This window comes from Physeter macrocephalus, chromosome 11 (genome assembly GCF_002837175.3).
Source record: "Physeter macrocephalus isolate SW-GA chromosome 11, ASM283717v5, whole genome shotgun sequence".
Taxonomy (NCBI): domain Eukaryota; kingdom Metazoa; phylum Chordata; class Mammalia; order Artiodactyla; family Physeteridae; genus Physeter; species Physeter macrocephalus.
The window spans coordinates 118,233,265-118,254,575 of NC_041224.1; the positions used below are offsets into that span (position 1 = coordinate 118,233,265).

At 36.2% G+C, this 21,311-nt stretch overlaps 1 protein-coding gene across 2 annotated transcripts in view; it reads left to right on the forward strand.

Annotated features, from left to right (window-relative positions):
• Positions 1-35: 35 nt before the first annotated feature.
• LOC102975070 (signal recognition particle subunit SRP54) overlaps positions 36-21,311 on the forward strand; it is an 81,264-nt gene continuing 59,988 nt past the window's right edge. The window contains exons 1-7 of one of the 2 annotated variants that reach the window (XM_055088384.1): positions 36-243; positions 9,550-9,660; positions 11,891-11,982; positions 12,954-13,038; positions 14,504-14,608; positions 15,408-15,474; positions 15,554-15,611. In XM_055088384.1, coding sequence (XP_054944359.1) covers positions 9,583-9,660; positions 11,891-11,982; positions 12,954-13,038; positions 14,504-14,608; positions 15,408-15,474; positions 15,554-15,611 — 485 coding nt within the window. In that variant the 5' untranslated portion in view covers positions 36-243; positions 9,550-9,582. The remainder of the gene's footprint in view (positions 244-9,549; positions 9,661-11,890; positions 11,983-12,953; positions 13,039-14,503; positions 14,609-15,407; positions 15,475-15,553; positions 15,612-21,311) is intronic. The other variant, XM_007112311.4, reaches the window with a different exon arrangement.

Sequence of the window (21,311 nt, forward strand, 5' to 3'; positions counted from 1 at the left end):
AAAGGCCGGACTACGCCGAGTGATGACGTTACCACATTGGGCGGAAGGTTCGGTGGCAGTCATCGGTCTTCCAGCTGGTGGGAGTTGGCGTCGCGGTGCTGGGCGCTGGGACCCTAGTTTATGTGGGGTAGCACCTGTCCGTCTGATCCCCGCTTTCGTTGTTTTCCTCCCACGGCGTGGGGCTTCGCGAAGGACTTCCCGGCCCGGCCCGTTTGGGTCACGGCTGTAGCGGTGCCTTTTGCGGTAAGTGTCTGCTTTTTCCCGCTCAACACTACCGACCAGCAGCTAGGGGCAGCCCTAACCCTGCTTAGGGGGCTAGACACTGGAGGGAGTCGGCGTCCTTGGCCACCGGCTGTCGTCACCGAGACGGAGGTGCGCTGGCCCTTTTTCATCTCGTGTCTCCCGTCAGAAGTTTTATTAAAAGATGCGCTGTGACCCTTTTAAAATTGTCTTCAGATTTACCCGAGCCAAATTAAACGTAAGCAATTGCAGGCTTGACTTTGTTTTGCTGTCGTGATCAAGGATTTAGATGTGGCTTCTTCTCCGAAAATCTTTTGACTTGTACCAGATTTTATTTTTCCATGTTAACTTGTGCCTAATTAACACATTGTTCCGCCTGTAGTAGGCTTTCAAAAATGAATAAGGGATACCAGTTAAGTGCCATTGACGACTTAAGGTATACTGATCGTTCTTTCCGTAGCATTTGGTGCTGCTAACCATTTCTTGAAGCTCTTTCGCCTATTGGCGGATGCTGTTATCACCTAGTTCTTTCATATGCTTCATTCAACAAAATATTTACTCATTCTTAGCTATAGTGATACAGAAATTAATGACATGAACCCTGGCATTGAAGAGGTAACAGTACGGTGAGAGAGAGGCACATAAATATACATTACACCAAGATGAGTAATGAGAAATTCTAGTAAGGCATAAAGAGCCATGAGAGCTATGGGAACACAGATGAGAGTGTGCTACTTAGGAGATTTGTGACCCTGAGCAAGTTGTTATTCTGATCTAGCCTCAGTTTCCTCATCTACCTAATAAGCTTAGTATGAGGATGAAGGATTAGGTAAGGTGTTTGGTACAGTGCCTAGAATACAGCAGTGGTGGTGCCAAAGGGGAGGGGAAATATTTCTCTCAAACCTCTTTCCTTTGATTTTTTTTTTTTTTTTTTTTTTTTTTTTTTTTTTTGCGGTACGCGGGCCTCTCAGTGTTGTGGCCTCTCCCGTTGCGGAGCACAGGCTCCGGACGCGCAGGCTCAGCGGCCATGGGTCTCGGGCCCAGCCGCTCCGCGGCAATGTGGGATCTTCCCGGAACGGGGCACGAACCCGTGTCCCCTGCATCGCAGGTGGATTCTCAACCACCGCACCACCAGGGAAGCCCTCCTTTGATTTTTTGATCTGATCAATTAGTATTTTCCAACCGAATATGAAGTACCGTGCAAAAACATCTTCAAGCCCTCCTTAAAAGAGATTACTCCTGTAACTCCACCTGTCTGGAAATTCTGGACCTGCCACTGGAATACAGTAAGATACCCATTAAGTGGTCGCTTTTCTTTGTTTCAATTGATTTGCTTCTGAATGCCTTCGGAGAGGGAAAGGGAATTAGTAAAATCTTCTATCCTTTTGATTATTTTCAGTCTTAGTTGACTCCTTTTGGTTGGCCCTTCACCATGGCTCTAGCCCAAATGCTCTCCTTGAGAGCTCTCATCTACTTCCATGGTATTATCCTTGTATGCCAACCATTTCCACATCTTTTTCTCTAGCCTCTGTTTCATGAAATAGTTCTTTAGATTCTGCAAATTCAATAGGTCTAAAACCAAACTCACTCCACCTTCCTTTTTTTTTCCCTTTTTAAATGACATACGTCCTACGCACAAAAGTACACAAAAGCAGGGATTCCTAGTGTATCTTTGAGTTTTGGCCCCATGTTTCTAGTTGAATTTTGTGATATTTGTTTGTTCAGTTTTTAAAAGGATAATAAAATGAAGACTCGATATCCAACCTAGTAAAAGAACATTACAAATAACCTTTAAAGCACCTTGAATCTTTTCTCTATTAACTCTTTAACTTTCAAACCAGCTTCTCTTTTTGCCTAAAATTCATTGGTTAATGGCATCACTAGCCACCTGGTTAGTCAAACTAGAGGCCTGAGAGTCATTTTTGTCTCTGTTTCTCCTTCATTCTCCATAACCATTTGGTCATTAGGTCCTATAAATTCTGCTTTATGGTTAGCCCTTGGCTTGATCCCCTTCCCCTCATGTTCTTCAATCCCACATCTCTTGAATAGAATTTTGGCGTATGCTTAGTGTATGTAGTCTCTTTCCTCTCCCTTCAATGCGTTTGCTACATTGTCTCTAATTTTTAAATTATAGAACAGGTTTTTCATTCTCTTGTTTCCCTTGAGGAGTGTTGCTTCATGCAGTGATTATTAACCCTGGCTGCACATGAGTATAGCCAGTGAAGTGTTTCAAAACGTAGATGGCTTGTTTTGCTCTCCTAATCATGAATTTAGATGAGGCCACTTCCCCCATAGTCTTGTGATGTTACCATCCCTAGAGATTCTGATTGAGTATTTAATTTTTAGCTGACAGGTGTTAGCTGAATGTCACTGAAATTACCCATCGCTTGAGCATATGCCTCATCCCTCCTCATCCATATTTTCAGTCTGTGTTCTTTTCAACTTCAAGGCAAACTATTTCCAAGGAATTCTTTTGACTTTGTTTTAATTTTCCTCTTGGTAACAGTTTACATAAAGATTCTTTTTATGAATGACTTGACAGCCAAAAAGTATCTTAAAGAATTGATTCCCAGTGTTTTTGAGTTATTACCTATTGTTGCTTATTGAATTTTTGGTATACCTTTTAATATTAAATTGAGTTTTAAATTCAAAAACAGAATTATTTTAATAAAGAGAATATTTCCTGATACTACTTTGGTGCAAAATAAGGCAGGGAAGTCAGTGGTGGTATGATGCATAATTTATCTTCTGAAATTAACAGAGGAGTCTTGTCTTTGTTAACTTGATGTAATTTATTGATTTGGAGTTAGAACTTTTCTCATGCTGGTACAATTCCTGGAGCACATAGTGGGTGTTTAATGAGTGACTAAAATGAATAAAAGTCACAACTCCATCTCAACCTCTAGTATAATATCATTCTAATTCTCACAGAGCATTTTGAAAAATAATTAATTTTCCCTTTAACAAAAAATAATACTCTTAGTCATTACCAAAAACTTGAAAATTGCAAAAATATAAATTAGAAAATAAAAATTACTAGTTATTCACCATCCAGAGATGACAAATATTATTATTTTCTAAAAGTTTTACTGAAATAAAATTAACATACCATACAGCTCACCTAAAGGGTACAATTCAGTGGTCTTTAGTCTATTTGCAGAGCTGTACAACCATCACCACCATCAATTTTAGAACATTTTCATCACTCCATGAAGAAACCCCATACCCACTAACACTCACTCCTCATTTTCCCCCGTTTCCCAGGCCCTAAGCAACTATTAATCCACTTTCTTTCTTTACAGATTTTTCTCTTCTGGACATTTCATCTAAGTAGAATCATGTATATTCTTTTGTCACTGGTTTCTTTCATTTAGCATAATGCTTTCAAGATTCATCCATGTTGCAGCATGTGTCAGTACTTCATCTCTTTTTATTATCAAATAATATTCCATTTGGTGGGTATACCACATTTTATTTATCCACTCATCAGTTGAGGGATATTTGGCTTTTTTTTCACTTTTTGGCTAGTATGAATAATATTGCTAATGACCATTCAAGTACAATTCTTTGTGTGAATGTGTGTCTTCCTTTTTCTCACATGTACCTAGGAGTGGAATTGCTGGGTCATATAGTAACTCTGTGTTTAAAATTTTGAGGAATTGCCAGACTTCCAAAGGGCTGTACCATTTTACATTCTCACCAGCAGTGTATGAGGGTCTGATTTCTCCATGTTCTCACCAACAGTTGTTATTATAGCTATCTCAGTGTGGGTCAAGTGGTATCTGATTGTGCCTTTGATTGACATTTCCTTCGTGGCTAATGCCGTTTTTTGGATATTAGTTTATACAAAATACAATATATGCAGTTTTGTAATCTGGCTTTTGCATATAAGCATATTTTTAGCATTAGCAAGCATATTTACAAAAGATTTCCCCTCATTTCTTCTTTCCTCTTCATTCCCCCCCAACCATAATTCTTATGAAAATTTGCCTAAATTATATGCATAAAATATAAAATCTATAGGAATGTATTCCAGAGCATTATTGGTGGTTATCAGGGGACAAAAGAGGGGGTAGGGTTAGGGGAATTATATTTCTACCTTTAATGTTTCTGTAATGTTTGAATTTTTATAACAAACGTGTATCCTCTTGTAATCACAAAACATAAAAGTGATTTATTTCTTTAGAGGACTAAGTATATTCAGAATGAAAAAATATTCCTAAATTTAAAGTCATTAACATTATATTAGTTATTCAGATATAATCATTTTACTAAATAAAATACCAATAGTACACTTTGTTAAATAGTTTACTTTTCTATGTTTCTAGACTATGACTACATATGCTATGCAGAATTAAAAAGAATATATATATACACACACACACATATATATATATTTAGTATCATAGTCAGGAAAGCAAGTATTGGTTTGGGCTATTGACTAGTTTATAGAAAAGTATATAATATAGAAGTCATTTTCCTAAAGATATTTACTAATAATAGTATATTTGTATATTTAGTTCTTTAGTCTAATATTGATCCAATAAGTTAGTCATTGACTAGGGCTTAGAAGAACTTTTTAATAGGCATTTTCATTATAATAAGATTTGGAATCTCTAATCGTTAGGATCTGTTTATATAATCTCAGATCGGGCAAGGTTCTGGCAGGATTATTTTTAATTGCTTATGTAGAGAAAAGTGGCTGTTTGGACACTCCAGCTTCTATCGAATAATAACCAGGTACATGTAATTTGCACTAAATGTTAAATATTTTGTGGGAGTGATTCCTGGGTAGTGGGACAGTCACTTTAGTAGAGTTCAGAAAATTTCCAGTTTACTCAGACTTCAGTTAACGTTATAGGGAGAGCCAATTGATATCATTCAAGAAAGGAAGGAAAATAATAGTTAATATACTGTGCACTTGCAGGCAGTTTTATACATATTGTCTCATTTAATCCTTACAACATTTCAGGGTAACTACCTTGGTAATGGTATTATCTCCATTTTGCACTGAGGAAAGTGAGGCTCAGATATGTAACTTGCCCAAAGTAACCCAGCCAGTATGTAACAGAGCTGGGATTTGAATTTAAGTCTGTCAGACTCCAAAGCCCATGCTCTTTTCAGTACTTCACACTGCAGCAGGTAAGTATGATACTTGGCTCTGTGCTTGCCTTATTTAGGGCACCCCAAACTTGAGACTGTTTCCATCACCTCACAATCCAACTCTTAGCTAGACTCCTGTTAGAAGAACATGTGATGGGCCAAGATCAGTCCTTGTACATCCTGATTGCAGTGGTACTTATCAGTTCTTTCTGGACATTGAAATTATTACTCTTCCATGAAGAGGAATGTGCATCTTTGCTTTCAAAATATGATTTCCTTTCCTGTAGTATAGCAGCAAAATTCATCCCAGGAGTTTGCCAGCAGGTGTATTCAACCGTATTGTCTAAAGCATCCATCATTCATACTCTAGGACCTAAGGCTCTGTATCCAAGGGACTGTAGGAAGTCATTATGCTTTTTTTGTAGGGAGTGGCTGTTCTATTCCTTCACCTGCTTATATGGTAAAATTGTTGTGAGGGTGGAATGAGATAATAGATGTTGAACTATATGAAGTACTATATAGTAATCCCTTACCTTTCCAACAGCCCCATCTAAGTAGAGATTACTCTTTAGTGAAACTCTAGTACAGGTATATACATAATTACTTCTATAAATCTTTTTAGTTAGCAAAGAGAATTTTGAGTGAGGGTGCTTAAACAGTAAATTATTCCAATTTGAGATATAGGGTTAGCTATTAACATTAAAAAAGATATTTTGTATTTTAGTGTGCATATTAGAACAAGGTGAAGTTAATTTTTAAGAATCTTGTTGGAAATTCTGAAAAGTTATAATAAATAAGGCAAATGAATACTAATTTTACAATATCAATTATCTAGGTCATTGATTTTTTTTTGATTTGTCATGTTATCTTCATTGGTTTATTTTAATGGTCTTTTGAGAGATATTTGTAAGGCCTTTCATGACTTTGGTGTCCTAGTCTTGCTTTTTCCCTTAGGTCTTAAATACATCATTCATCCATAAGGTTCATTTTTACTAAAGGCTTACTACATAGGCTGAAGATAAATAAAGCATTGAGCCACAGAAGAGAGCAAAAGAGGCAAAAATCCCTGCCCTAATGCAACTTACGTTTCAGTTGAGGGAGCTAGACTGCAAATCATATACAGTTGACCCTTGATGACAAGGGTTTGAACTGCGTGGGTTGACTTATGTGCAGATTTTTTTCAATATAGTACCTGTTTTTTCATTTTACAGACTTTTAAATTAAGTGTGGGGATAAGTTTGTGTTCAATTAGAGATCACAATATGTGGAATCATAAGAACTAGGATTTCAGTCAATTCTATCCAAACTGTTTCAGCTTCCTTCCTTTGGGTGAGTCAGTTTCTTTGTTTTTGAGGCACAGATAACAGTGCGTGGATTTTCTGTGGAAGGGGTCAGTGCCACTAACCTCCCTTTGTTCAAGGGTTAGCTGTAAGTAAATCATGTTAGTTGGTAAGAAAACAATGAGAGAAAATGAAGAGAAGGGAGGCTGCAGTTTTAAACAAGTGATGAGGGAAGGCCTCATTGAAAAGTTGCATCTGGACAACAACAGTCCGACAGAGATGAGGACGGGAGCCATATTGTTAACCAGAGGATGAGCATGCCAGCTGGTGCTAAGGCCCTGAGGTGGAAACGTGTAGCAACAGCAGCAAGTAACAGAATCCTCTGGGGAGGGTGAGGAGAGTGCCTTATAGTCCATTCTGAGGACTTTACCTCTCTGTGAAATGGGAAGTCGTTGAAGTTTTGAACGGAATTTTAATACCAGAGTATTCAGAAACACATCCTTGGAAATTGCAGGGGAAACACTGTATTAATAAAAGGTATTATTAGATATTATTCCCCTACTGAAGTGTAGGTTTTTGTAATCAGGCAAATATATTTTAAAATATGCTACAAATAAGTACTTACATAGGAAAACTGTATTGGAAAACTTCACAGAATTTTTAAAATTTTTAATTTAAAAGAGCCAGTCAACATGGGGAGATAAGAGTTAACTAGTGTAGCTTTTTAAAATGGAGGATGAAAAAATAAATAAATAAAATGGAGGATGATCTGTTTATGACATGATCTCTAAAAAAGCTAATTGTGGTGTCATAATTAGGATTATATTACTCCTGGTAATGCAATGGTAAAGGAGATAAACTGAAACATCTATCAGATAACTGAATCTTATCTCTTACCTGAAGAATATTTACTTATGCGATAATAATTTGGTATAATGAGTATGGGATAAGAATTTAAAAGTTCCGGATTTTTTTCTACGAAGTGGTTGCTCTTCCAGTTTACGTAACCATGTAATTGTAAAAAACAAAAAATCATGGTAAGTACATTTTTTCAGTTCCATCAGGTATTGGTAGTAAGTTTTTAGGTTATAATTTACCAAATTTTACCTGAATGGAAGTGTAGTGTTTAATGTAGAGCTCAACCTGGAATATCTCTTTGCCGGTGATAGGTCCTTGAGTGCCTTTTCCCTTCCTGCTTCTTTTGACTCCCCTCATCTTTCCACTTTCTCTATGTTGAATGAGTCAGCTCTTTTGTCATCCTGTTTCTATTATTTTTAATCTTTTGTTTACTCTATAGATAGGATCTAGTCTAGGTAATCTTGGTTGACTAAATTAGACCAATTAGCTTGGAAGAGTTACCAAAACAGCTGTTCTGAACACTGAACTTTTCTGCCAATATTGCTTATATTTCTTAACCTGGTTTTCAGAGCCCTTTACAACCTGTATTTCCTTCTAACTATGTAGCCCTCTGTCCTGATGAGAATGTTTTATTTACTGTCTTCAAAATAGTACTCAATAATCTATAAGTAAAATGTATACATAAGATATGAATATGTCCGAGGCTTTTTCATGTCTCCATTTCTACTTATGCCATTTCACCTTCTTCAAACTCCCTTTTGTCCTTTTCTCCACATATCCAACTACTACCCTATTTCAGGATCAAATTCATGTTCAACCTTCTCAATAAGACCTGTTCTGTCTACTTGAGCTTATTTTTTTCTCCTTTCAATTTTTACAGAAATAATCATTGGTAGTTGACCATAAAATTTTATTGCTAGTTTGAACTACTACTTTTCTGGTGTTAGTCAAGGTTCCCCACAGAAACAGAACCAATAGGATATGTGTGTGTACATACACACACACACACACACACACACACACACACACACACACACACACACAAAAAGAGATGTGTTATAAGGAATTGGCTCACATGATCATGGAGGCTGATGAGTCCTAAGATCCACAGGGTGACTTGGCAAGCTGGAGACCCAGGAGAGCTAAGCCGATGGTGTATTTCTAGTTGGCAGTCTGGCAGGCTTGAGACCCAGGAAGAGCTGATGTTTCAATTTGAGTCTGAAGGCAGAATAAAGCCTATGTCCCAGTTAGAAGGCAGTCAGGCAGAGGAATGCCTAGATTCACTTTATTTTGCTGCTTATTCATGTGCCTTGTCTGGCTAGCTAGTAGGTAAGCAACTTGAGGGCAGGAAATACCAGTCATGTTTGCTTGCTTACCATCCATGAGTCCTTGCATCCTGACTTACATGTAATAGGTACATCTACCTATTTTATAAAACTGTAACATTTTAGAGCTGGCAGGGGCCTTGGAGGTTATCTTGTTTTAGAGTTGGGGAATCAAGAACAGCTTTTGAATAATACACCTCTTTCCTTAGTTTTTAGAAGAATGAAATGAGATAATGCAATGTGCATGAAAAGTTAAGTGATTTACTAATTTTAAAACTTTTTTTTTCACTTAGAGCATAAATGAAAATAGTTGTCCCTTAATTAGACAATATTCCTGGGTGGAGATTTCACCTTTTTCTTTCTTTGTCTTTCTCACCCTTTTTTTCATTTAAAAATGTACATAACACATCAGTCAGTTATTCATATTTACAAGTATGTCCAAAATGAATACATTTAATTTGAGATGTCATCATTTCTTCAAAGCATATTATCTGACATGTTAAATTTGCTGAATTATACAGAATATTCCAGTTAGGTATTCAAATATAAGGCATCATAACCAAGTGGTAGCTTCAGCTTCTGGACCTGACAGTATTGAAGATGCAGGTTGAGGCTATAGAAGTTGAAGTTACAGTATCTAAACACTAGAGTACTTTAATTTGAACTTACTCTTCTTTAGAAGTCTTCAGTTATGGGAACTGGTGTTGATTGTTTTTAGATGTTTTAATTTTTTTCCTTCCTAGAGTTTCTTGTAATCACGTCTTAAAGCCTTCAGGATGGTACTAGCAGACCTTGGAAGAAAAATAACATCAGCATTACGCTCATTGAGCAATGCCACCATTATCAATGAAGAGGTATGTAAAATATGTAAAATACATGTGATTGTACATCATCACTAGCATTGGAGGTGGATGATTAGTAATCTCTATGTAAATACCAGTAGATAAAACCCAGAAATGGATACACTAGATAGCGTTTTTTATTGAGAAATCAACTGTCTTAATTTCAACGTTCAGTAATGAATTACCCCCCAAAAAACAAAACAAAAACCACCTTAACTTACATGTAATAATGATGTACCTTTTATATTTTGAAAATGGCTTAGACCTGGAAATATACTTTTGCTTTCTCTCTTGACATAGGCCTAAAACTTTAGTATCCTGCTTCTTCCTTTTTGGCTAGGCATGCATGTATCTGACCTTTTCTCCTTGACTTTTATTTAGCATTCTTATAAAAGGTTAGTATTTCCATTTTGGCTACTTTGATTCATTTCCTCTGTAATCCTCATTCAGTTTTTTTGGAAATTTTGTAAGCTGACTCCTTATATGGTATCTGAAACACTTTTCCTCCAGGTTTTATTATTTTAAGGTATTTTTTTCTCCACACATTGTATCTTAATGGTTTGTCAACTGAAAAAAGAAGATTATAGTATACTTTATATTTTGTGGTACCAATGGGAAAGTACTGAATTTGGTTTTAGAAGACCTTGTTTAGCATCCCACTAAACAAATGGTAGAGATTTGAGCAAGTCAGCTTCAGATTTCTTAATGTATAAAATGAGAAAATAGCATTTACCTTTCAAGATGATTTTAAGGATCAAATGAAATAATAGATAAAAAGTACTTTCTAACTTGGAGGTTTAAAAAAATTCTAAGATAGAATTTGATATCAACACTTTAATAAGCTAATGGAATTAAATAATTTGGGGACCATCTTTGAGCTCGGCTAGTCCAGCCTCTCATTTAACAGCAACAGAAAGTCAGTTTCACATGTTTATTTATTGGAAGAACCAGGATTAGAATCTTTTTTCTAATTCCTGTTTTTCTAATTTTCCTAATTCCGAGGCTTTTTCTAATAATTATTATTAAGTAATTAATCATAATTTAAACCATTGTTTAGCCTTTGAAATTCTGAACAAATAAAACAACAGCTTTCTAAACAGTTTTCCCTGTTGCATAACCCTTATGCTGTTTGTGTTTATGGTAGGAAAAAAAAAAAAAAAAAAAAAGAAACCAGGGAGAAGAGGTTGGTGGGAATTAAAATAACAGATGTTGCTTGAATTGGCAGTTTCTCTGTTCTTGGTTCTGTGCTACTAGGGAATTAACAAGGAGAAATCCCTCTAAGGAGAGATCAGTTCCATTTTTATCAATCCCTTTAATGAGGGATAGAGAAATCTGATAAGCTGCTATATGACATATGACCGAAGTTGATGATGAGAATTCATTCAAGAAGTAATTGAGGGCCTACATTTTTGCAAACATTTTTGCTGGCACCAGGGCTATAGCAGTAAACAAAGTAGACTAAAATTCCTGTCCTCGCGTAGCTTACATTCTAATCTGTAAACACTTATTTCCTTGATCAGCTAAGGGCTCATCTTTTTTAGAGATTTTATAGCTTGTGACCATTTAACCACAGTGCCTTGCACCTCAACAAATATGTGATGATAGTGAGTTATTAATGGAGGATAGTTTCCTTTTCAACTTTGTTTCTCTGCTCTGAGTGGAAGTAGTAAGGCTGCTAGGTCAGACTGAATCATTTTCTTTTGTTAATTTTCCTCCATGATAGTCCAGTTAAGCAGATGTTCTGAATATACAGTGCTGCGTATCAGCAACAGGAATTCAATGACATAGAAAACTTCAATGGCAACATGTATTGTGTAGTAACTTTTGGGCTTGTATATTGTCTTTACTATTATTACTTTAACGTTGGGATAAAATTGTGACGGTTAAACCTGGTTGAATAAAACGAAATGGAATGTCTTTTTTTTTTGGCCGTGCTGCATGGCTTGCGGGATCTTAGTTCCCCTACCAAGGATTGAACCCCTGCCCCCTGCAGTGGAAGCTCAGAGTCCTAACCACTGGACCATCAGGGAATTCCCTGAAATGTCTTATTTTGACAAAATGACTAGATATTTAATAAGATTATCTCTCGAAGACTAACTGAAAACTTTTCCGCCCCCCAATGGTATAGTATTGTTTTTATTAATATTAAGTTATGGTAGTACATGATGACTGGTCAATCATTGTTTTTGTATGGTTGAAATGATACAATGGGCGTTTTAAGTTTTTATTTATTTATTTGCAGGTGTTAAATGCTATGCTAAAAGAAGTATGTACAGCATTATTGGAAGCAGATGTTAATATTAAACTAGTGAAGCAACTAAGAGAAAATGTAAAGTAAGTTAAATTAATCAAGTAAAAAACAGGCAAAACTAAATATAGTTTACTGGGATGAGGAGCTAACTAGAAAAGTCTGCTATATTTTGAAATGTTTTTGCTATACAGCACTGGGAAATAACAGAACTCATATGTTGGAAGACTTTGTTTATAGTACATTTCCATTATGATGGTTCAAATAATAAACTACATGTGGCTTTCATTTAATTATGGATTTCTTTCCATTCTACTACTCCTTTATCTGAATGGATTCAATTGTATACTGTATAGTATTTTAATAGAAAAGCCTGTTAACAATTTAGATTCATCATAGAAAAGTGGTGCCATTTTAATCCTCTTCAGACTAAAAATGACATTAATCAGCCTCCTTCATTATTGGAGAATTGTATTCTTTTTTGTCCCCTTTTGGTTTCTCTGTCCATATTTGAATAAAGGAGTAACGTGTGTGGTCTCAGTTATTGTGTTAATTGGGAGGGGCACTGACTGGGACAGGGCACATAGAATAATTGAGGGCACCTCAATTAGCTGCCTGAATCCTAGCCCTTGTCGTACTCTGGCCATCCCTCCTTTTCATATTGTCAGACTGGGTGCTAAATAGAGAAGTACTAGCATTTAAGCATTTGGACTACAGGAAGTAGTCTTATTTTCTGCTAGGTGTAAACATGTATAAATTCTGTATGCTGCCAGAAAAATAAAATCAATACTTTACAGTAATATGAGGACAAATTAATATTTGGACTTTGAAAAGAAAACCTTGAAAAACTAACAAAAGTCTTGCATCTAATATTTCATGGTAAATTCTTTATGGTATGGACTTATGACTCTGTAGTAATTGTATGCATGTTAATTAGAAGACTATTAATATGAATGATTGAATATTCTTACATTCTTTGGGGCAAAAGCTAATTTTTTTTTTAGAGTGTCTTAACTGACTTTTTCCCCTTCTACCCTCAAAAACCATCATCATGAAGGTCTGCAATTGATCTTGAAGAGATGGCATCTGGTCTTAACAAAAGAAAAATGATTCAACACGCAGTATTTAAAGAACTTGTGAAGGTAAAAGTATATCTAGCTTGTGCTGTGATTTTCTGTAGACTCACTACATTAGGACTGCAAACAGTAATACTATTTCAGAATACTTTTTTGTGTTTTTATAGAATATTTATCTGTATTAAAAATATTAATTGAAGGATTATTAACTTTTCTGAAGTGGTTTATTTTTATCATAGGCTTTCCTGAATACAAAATTCTGAGTACAGGTATGAAGGCCAGTATTATTCCTGCAAAAAAATGCCAAAGCCAAGTTACAAAAAGTAAAACTTCATTATATATTAATTGATGGAAGAGCCTCTCTGAGTTTATCCTCTTTTAATATCAAGTTTTGCCTGTTGAGCGTCCTGCTTTTGTACAGAAAGTCACTCTTGGCAACAGCTCTTTTCTACACTTTCATTGTGTCAAAAATTCCCTTTGAAAAGATCAGATATCCCTATTCTTGCCTAGATTTTAAGCAATTTTGAATTAGTGAAGTTTTATTTTGCAAGTTGTAAATACAGCCTATTGCCCTGTTCCACCTTAGAATTGATATTGCTGCTGCTGTTGTGAAAATTATGATGAGAGTCTTAGAGCTTTAGAAAATATGTTTGAGTCCAGTCGTGGGGAAAAAAAGAAAGGAACTAAAAAAAATTTTTTAAGAGCAACAGGTATCTGCTAGTGGTCTCGAGTATTTTTCCCTATATTGTGTGAATAGTTTCACTTACTCCTTTGGTTCTAGCAGAGCTGATTGGTACTTTGAAAAAGTCTAGTACCTCGGATGGTTGTGTCATTTCAGTTTAGTCCTGTAGACTCATTTAGAAAGAAATTCAGGGACTTCCCTGGTGGCGCAGTGGTTAAGAATCCACCTGCCAATGCAGGGACACGGGTTTGAGCCCTGGTCTGGGAAGATCCCACCTGCTGCGGGGCAACTAAGCCCATGAGCCACAACTACTGAGCCTGTGCTTTAGAGCCATAACTACTGAGCCCACGTGCCACAACTACTGAAGCCTGCGTGCCTAGAGCCCGTGCTCCGCAATGAGAGAAGCCACTGCAATGAGAAGCCTGCGCACCCCAGGGAAGAGTAGCCCCTGGTCGCCTCAACTAGAGAAAGCCTGCACGCAGCAACGAAGACCCAGTGCATCCAAAAATAAATAAATCTATTTATTAAAAAAGAAAAAAAGGAATTCAGAACCTAAAAGAGGTCAGGGGGCTTCCCTGGTGGCTCGGTGGTTGAGAGTCCCCCTGCTGATGCAAGGGACATGAGTTCGTGCCCCGGTCCGGGAAAATCCCACATGCTGTGGAGCGGCTGGGCCCATGAGCCATGGCCGCTGAGCCTGTGCGTCCGGAGCCTGTGCTCTGCAACAGGAGAGGCCACAGCAGTGAGAGGCCCACGTACTGCAAAAAAAAAAAAAAAAAAAAAGTTGTGGGGAGAGGGGTTTTGAATGTAAGCGTATGTTAACCTGATTTTATTTTTGTTTTTGGTTTGTAGCTTGTAGACCCTGGAGTTAAAGCATGGACACCCACTAAAGGAAAACAGAACGTGATCATGTTTGTTGGATTGCAAGGGAGTGGTAAAACAACAACATGTTCAAAGGTAAATTATACTTAATTAAAAAAACAAAGTCATGGAGAAAATATGTTTGTATAAATCAAGTTTTACGTTAACTAAAGTCAGGATTTGTAGTATTGGTCCTTTACAATTTTGTGTTGCTTGATGTATCTATTATGTTTTTGTAATAGCTCTTTGTAGGAGAAGAGCAAAGAATCCCATAGTCTTTCTCGTGATACCTTTTTGCAAGAATGGTAGACTTCTATATAACTATGCTGTTTCTTTTACCAAAAAGACTGTTCCTGTCCTTTAAGGAGATGATATGATTTTTGGAGAAGTGAACGTGGAAAGTTTACCTTATCTCCTATGGCTCAAGACTCCCTTTTCACAATGTCTCACCCAGTGTAATACGTATGAATCTTCATTTTGCATATCTTTTTGCTAATTTTAAATTCATTATACCACCCCTTCCTCCATAATTGGGTGCCTCAACTTTGTTACCAGATTTTACTTCACAAGCCTCAACTTTGTATAGTTTAGAAAGAAAAAAAGAGAAAGGATTATTTCTTAGAGGGTTATGTTATTGTTTGTTTTTAATTAATGTTAACGTTTTTTACTATGGTCATTTGTTGCTTCATCATTTTATATCCTTCCTATGTGACTGTATGACACTTAGAATTTAAACTCGTTAGGAAATTCTCTGTATTCAGAATTTAATAATATTACTTTTAGGAGAATATGAGCAGTTTTATTTTACTCCTTAAGTAAATAACAAGTGTAAACAGAAACAATTACATGTATAATAAATTTGTATTTATTGATTTTTAAAATCTTCCTTTCCCAGTTAGCATATTACTACCAGAGGAAAGGTTGGAAGACCTGTTTGATATGTGCAGACACATTCAGAGCAGGTATTGTGTTGAAATTGGAAAATTGTTTTCTGAAATTTGTATTTTCAAGTTTGAGGACTCATTAACTCTTATTTCATAGGGGCTTTTGACCAACTAAAACAGAATGCAACCAAAGCAAGAATTCCATTCTATGGAAGGTGGGTTCCAGTTTTTATTTTTATACTCATGTGTCTCACCTTATCTGTCTGACTTTATTTAGTGCTATCTGGTCACATTTTAATATATACTTATAAGCTTAAATCCTTTCTGGAACGAAGTAGAGGTATAATTAATACATTGTTATCTTTTATTATTGTAACATGACTCTTCTGACCCAGCCTGACAGATCAGAGCAGATGTTGTTTAGTTTATAATTCTGCCTGTACTTATCATCCTGCCTTGCATGCTTTCCAGCATCCTTCTGCTTCTATTCCAGTTGTTTAAGACCTATCTGAAGCATTCCTCCATTCAACACACTGGTGAATTCCATATTGTCTATTTCTTTAGTACATCATCTTTGAAAGTTTGTGTTTGATCATCCTAAAATGCTTTATGATCTTTAGTTATCTCAGAGATTCTGATCATCGCTATCCTTCATTTGCTACATTACTGTTCAGTTAGGTGGTTTGTGTATGTTAAAATGACTAATTAAAAGAATCGAGTCGAGATTGAATTTAGAAGGACCTATTTGAGGGAATAGCATTTCTCTTAATGTTATTAATATCAATATAAAAAGATTATTAATATAGAAAGCTTAAAGAAGCTAAAATTTGAGGTAATTAAATGAATGATATCATTTTGTTGGTCTTTATTTTCTACTTTTTGGCTGGCCAAAAAAACTGGTGAACTTTAGCTATGGTATGTTCTTTATTTAAATTCTTTTTCTTTTAGTGTGGTTTTTTTTGTTTTGTTTTGGTTTGGTTTTGGCCATGCTACATGGCTTGTGGGATCTTACTACTTCTCTGACCAGCGATTGAACCTGGGCCCTTGGCAGTGAAAGCGTGGAGTCCTAACCACTGGACCACCAAGGAATTCCCTCTTTTAGTTATTTTTTAATGATAATTTCTAGCAAGTAGATTAAAGAATAATGTTAGGAATTTTATTTTTAGGATAAGAACTTTTTCTTACATAGATTTAAAAATCAAGGGATAATAAACAGCTCTACCTTTAGGGTTCACAATTTGCAAATGATATAATTTAGCTGATAATTACTTGAACTATCAGCCAAAGCCAGAGCATTGATTTTTAATCAGTATTCTCAGTACCATTTATTAAATAATCTCTCCTTTGCTTATGTAAATTTAAAAAACATACTACGTATATGGAGTAAAGTATTAGCGGTCATTGTTTCCTCCAGGAGAGGTGAAGTAAATGGGGCTGGGGGGAGGACTTGAACTGTATCTCCAATATTAAATTTACATATTAGCATTTATTGGGGGTGGTGGTAGATATGTTTGTTATAGTATCATTTGTTCTTTTTTAAAAAAAACACTGTTTTAATTTAAAATTTTAAAGAAGTGAAAGCACTAACAGTTTCACTTCCCAATTATCAGCTTGTAGCATGTCCATCTGTGCTTTTTTCAGTGTCTATATAAACAAATACACAGACATACACAGATAATTTTTAACTGAAATGGACTCTTATGTGCTTTGTACCTTGATTGCTTTGGTAGTGGTTATATGGGTTGTGTAAATTTGTCAAAGGTCGTTAAAATGAACAATTAAAATAGTGCATTTTATTGTATGTAAATGTACCACTATACAGTTGATTAAAAATGGGATCTTATGACAAGGTAGTTATTACTCTTGGGAGGGAGTGAGGTGCTAATTTTGTTGTTTTCTTGATCTGGGTGGGTGTGTTTGCTTTGTGAAAATTCACCAAGTTTATAATTGTACAGCTTTTCCACATATATGTTATACTTCATTAAAATGTTTACTTAAAAAAATGGGATCTTAATAATTCTGGGCAATATACTGTTTAAGATAATTCTTTTTTATGACATCATTGTATTCCATTGTATGCATGTGTATAATTAATCAATGCCCTTCTTATGAACATCTTTAATAATATTTCTTTCCACATTTGTAAGTTTTATTTTAATAGTATCTTTAACTTTTTTTTTTTTTTTTTGCATGCATTGGGTCTTCGTTGCTGCGCACAGACTTTCTCTAGTTGCGGCTATTGGGGGCTACCCTTCGTTGTGGTGTGAGGGCTTTTCATTGAGGTGGCTTCTCTTGTTGTGGAGCATGGGCTCTAGGCACATGGGCTTCAGTAGTTGTGGTTCGTGGGCTCTAGAGCGCAGGCGATGTAGTTGTGGCACATGGCCTTAGTTGCCCTGTGGCATGTGGGATCTTCCCGGACCAGGGATAGAACCCATGTCCCCTGCATTGGCAGGTGGATTCTCAACCACTTTGCCATCAGGGAAGTCCTTCTTAATCATATTTTAAAATAGCTGGTAATGCTAATTTTTGTCTTCTTTTTCAACATATATTGCTTCTTTCATCTGCTTATTTTCCTGGGTAAATTTTAGATTTTTTAAATCAAGTTCTAGAAAGAAAAATCTCCCTAAAATTGTGATTAGAACTACCGTGAAACCAATTAATTTAGGGGAGAACTGACATCTTTACTATACGTGTATAGTTCATTCAGGAACCTGCTATGTCTTTTTTGTTAAAAAATTTTGTCCTTAAGTATAATAATTTTCTTCATTTAAGGCTCACATATATTCTTTTTTTTTTTTTTTTTTTTTGTGGTATGCGGGCCTCCCTCTGCTGTGGTCTCTCCCGCTGCGGAGCACAGGCTCCGGACGCGCAGGCCCAGCAGCCATGGCTCACGGGCCCAGCCGCTCCGCGGCACGTGGGATCCTCCCAGACCGGGGCGCGAACCCGGTTCCCCTGCTTCGGCAGGCGGACGCGCAACCACTGCGCCACCAGGGAAGCCCTGTATATTCTTATTAAGTGTATTTCTGCTTGATTTTTGTTGTTAATTTAGGGGGAAACTTTTTGTTAACATTATATGTCTTTTCATTTGACAGTATTGAACTGTATCAAAAGTTTGCCACTAATCAAAAGAAGGCAAATTAGAATGAGATCTTGTTTCTTGATTTTCAGGTTAAATAAGAGTTTTGGTTTTTTTTGTTTTTAATATTTATTTATTTATTTTTTATTTTGGCTGTGCTGGGTCTTAGTTGTGGCACACAGGATCTTCGTTGTGGTGTGCAGGATCTTTTAGTTGTGGCATGTGGACTCTTAGTTTTGGCATGCTGGCTTTTTAGTTGCGGCATGTGGACTTCTTAGTTGTGGCATGTGAACTCTTAGTAATGGCATGCATGTGCGATCCAGTTCATCGACTGGATGGAACCCAGGCGCCCTGTTTTGGGAGCTCAGAGTCTTAGCCAGTGGACCAGCAGGGAAGTCCCAAATTAAATAGAGTTTTGAGGATTGTGAAAATGTAGTAAAATAGGAATGAAATTAAAGTTTTGTGACGGACATTTTCCTTTTAAAAACCAAAAGCGTAAATGATCAGACCGTTTGATACAATTTCAACTTGTAGGAGTATGTCATAGCAATTTCAAAGAAACAACGTTATGTACTATTTATTTTGGCTATATTTTTAAGACCAAGAAGTTGGAAAACCTTAAATGGCCAACAGTAGGGCATTTATTTAATAAATGATAGCATAGCCATCTGATAGAATGCTATATAACTTAAAAGTCATGTTTTACAAGAATATTTAATGATTTTATAAAATGCTTACAAAAGGATGGCTATCATCAAAAAGAATACAAAAGACAAATGTTGGTGAGGATGTGGAGAGAAAGGAATCCTTGTACACTGTTGGTAAGAATGTGAATTGGTGCAGCCGCTGTGGAAAACAGTATGGAGGTTTCTCAAAAAATTCAAACTACCGTATGACCCAGAAGTTCCACTCCTGGTTATACATTCGGAAAAAACCCCACTAATTCGAAAAGATACATGTACCCCAGTGTTCATAGCAGCATTATTTATAATTGCCAAGAAATATCTGCAAACACAGTAAGTTAAACAAAATGAGATGACAGAGAAATATGCAGCAGATGAAGGAGCAAGGTAAAAACCCACCAGATCAAACAAATGAAGAGGAAATAGGCAGTCTACCTGAAAAAGAATTCAGAGTAATGATAGTAAAGATGATCCAAAATTTTGGAAACAGAATGGAGAAAATACATGAAACGTTTAACAAGGACCTAGAAGAACTAAAGAGCAAACAAACAATGATGAAAAACACAATAAATGAAGTTAAAAGTTCTCCAGAAGGAATCAATAGCAGAATAACTGAGGCAGAAGAACGGATAAGTGACCTGGAAGATAAAATAGTGGAAATAACTTCCATAGAGCAGAATAAAGAAAAATAATGAAAAGAATTAAGGACAGTCTCAGAGACCTCTGGGACAACATTAAACACACCAACATTCGAATTATAGGGGTCCCAGAAGAAGAACAGAAAAAGAAAGGGACTGAGAAAATATTTGAAGAGATTATAGTTGAAAACTTCCCTAACATGGGAAATTGGTCAGTCAAGTCCAGGAAACGCAGAGAGTCCCATACAGAATGAACCCAAGGAGAAACACGCCAAGACACATATTAATCAAACTATCAAAAATTAAATACAAAGAAAAAATATTAAAAGCAGCAAGGGAAAATCAACAAATAATATACAAGGGAATCCCTGTAAGGTTAACAGCTGATCTTTCAGCAGAGACTCTGCAAGCCAGAAAGGACTGGCAGGACATATTTAAAGTGATGAAAGGGAACAACCTACAACCAAGATTACCCTACCCAGCAAAGATCTCATTCCGATTTGACAGAGAAATTAAAACCTTTACAGACAAGCAAAAGTTAAGAGAATTCAGCACCACCAAACCAGCTTTACAAAAAATGCTAAAAACTTCTCTAGGCAGGAAACACAAGAGAAGGAAATGACCAACAAAAACAAACCCAAAACACTTAAGAAAATGGTAATAGTAACATACATATCAATAATTACCTTAAATGTAAATGGATTAAATGCTCCAACCAAAAGGCATAGACTGGCTGAATGGATACAAAAACAAGACCCATATATATACTGTCTACAAGAGACCCACTTCAGACCTAGGGACACATACAGACTGCAAGTGAGGGGATGGAAAAAGATATTCCATGCAAATGGAAATCAAAAGAAAGCTAGAGTAGCAATTCTCAAATCAGAAAAAATAGACTTAAAAATGACTATTACAAGAGACAAAGAAGGACACTACCTAATGATCAAGGGATCAATCCAAGAAGAAGGTATAACAAATGTAACAATTTATGTACCCAACATAGGAGCCCCTCAATACATAAGGCAAATGCTAATGGCCACAAAAGGAGAAATCGACAGTAACACAATAATAGTAGGGGACTTTAACACCCCACTTTCACCAAAGGACAGATCATCCAAAAGGAAAATAAGGAGACAAAAGCTTTAAATGACACATTAGACAAGATGGGCTTAATTGATATTTATAGGACGTTCCATCCAAAAACAACAGAATACACTTTCTTCTCAAGTGCTCATGGAACATTCTCCAGGATAGGTCATATCTTGGGTCACAAATCAAGCCTTGGTAAATTTAAGAAAATTGAAATCGTATAAGTATCTTTTCCCACCACAAGGCTATGAGACTAGATATCAATTACAGGATAAAAACTGTAAAAAATACAAACACATGGAGGCAAAACAATACGCTACTAAATAACCAAGAGATCACTGAAGAAATCAAAGGGGAAATCAAAAAATACTTAGAAATAAATGACAATGAAAACATGACGACCCAAAACCTATGGGATGCAGCAAA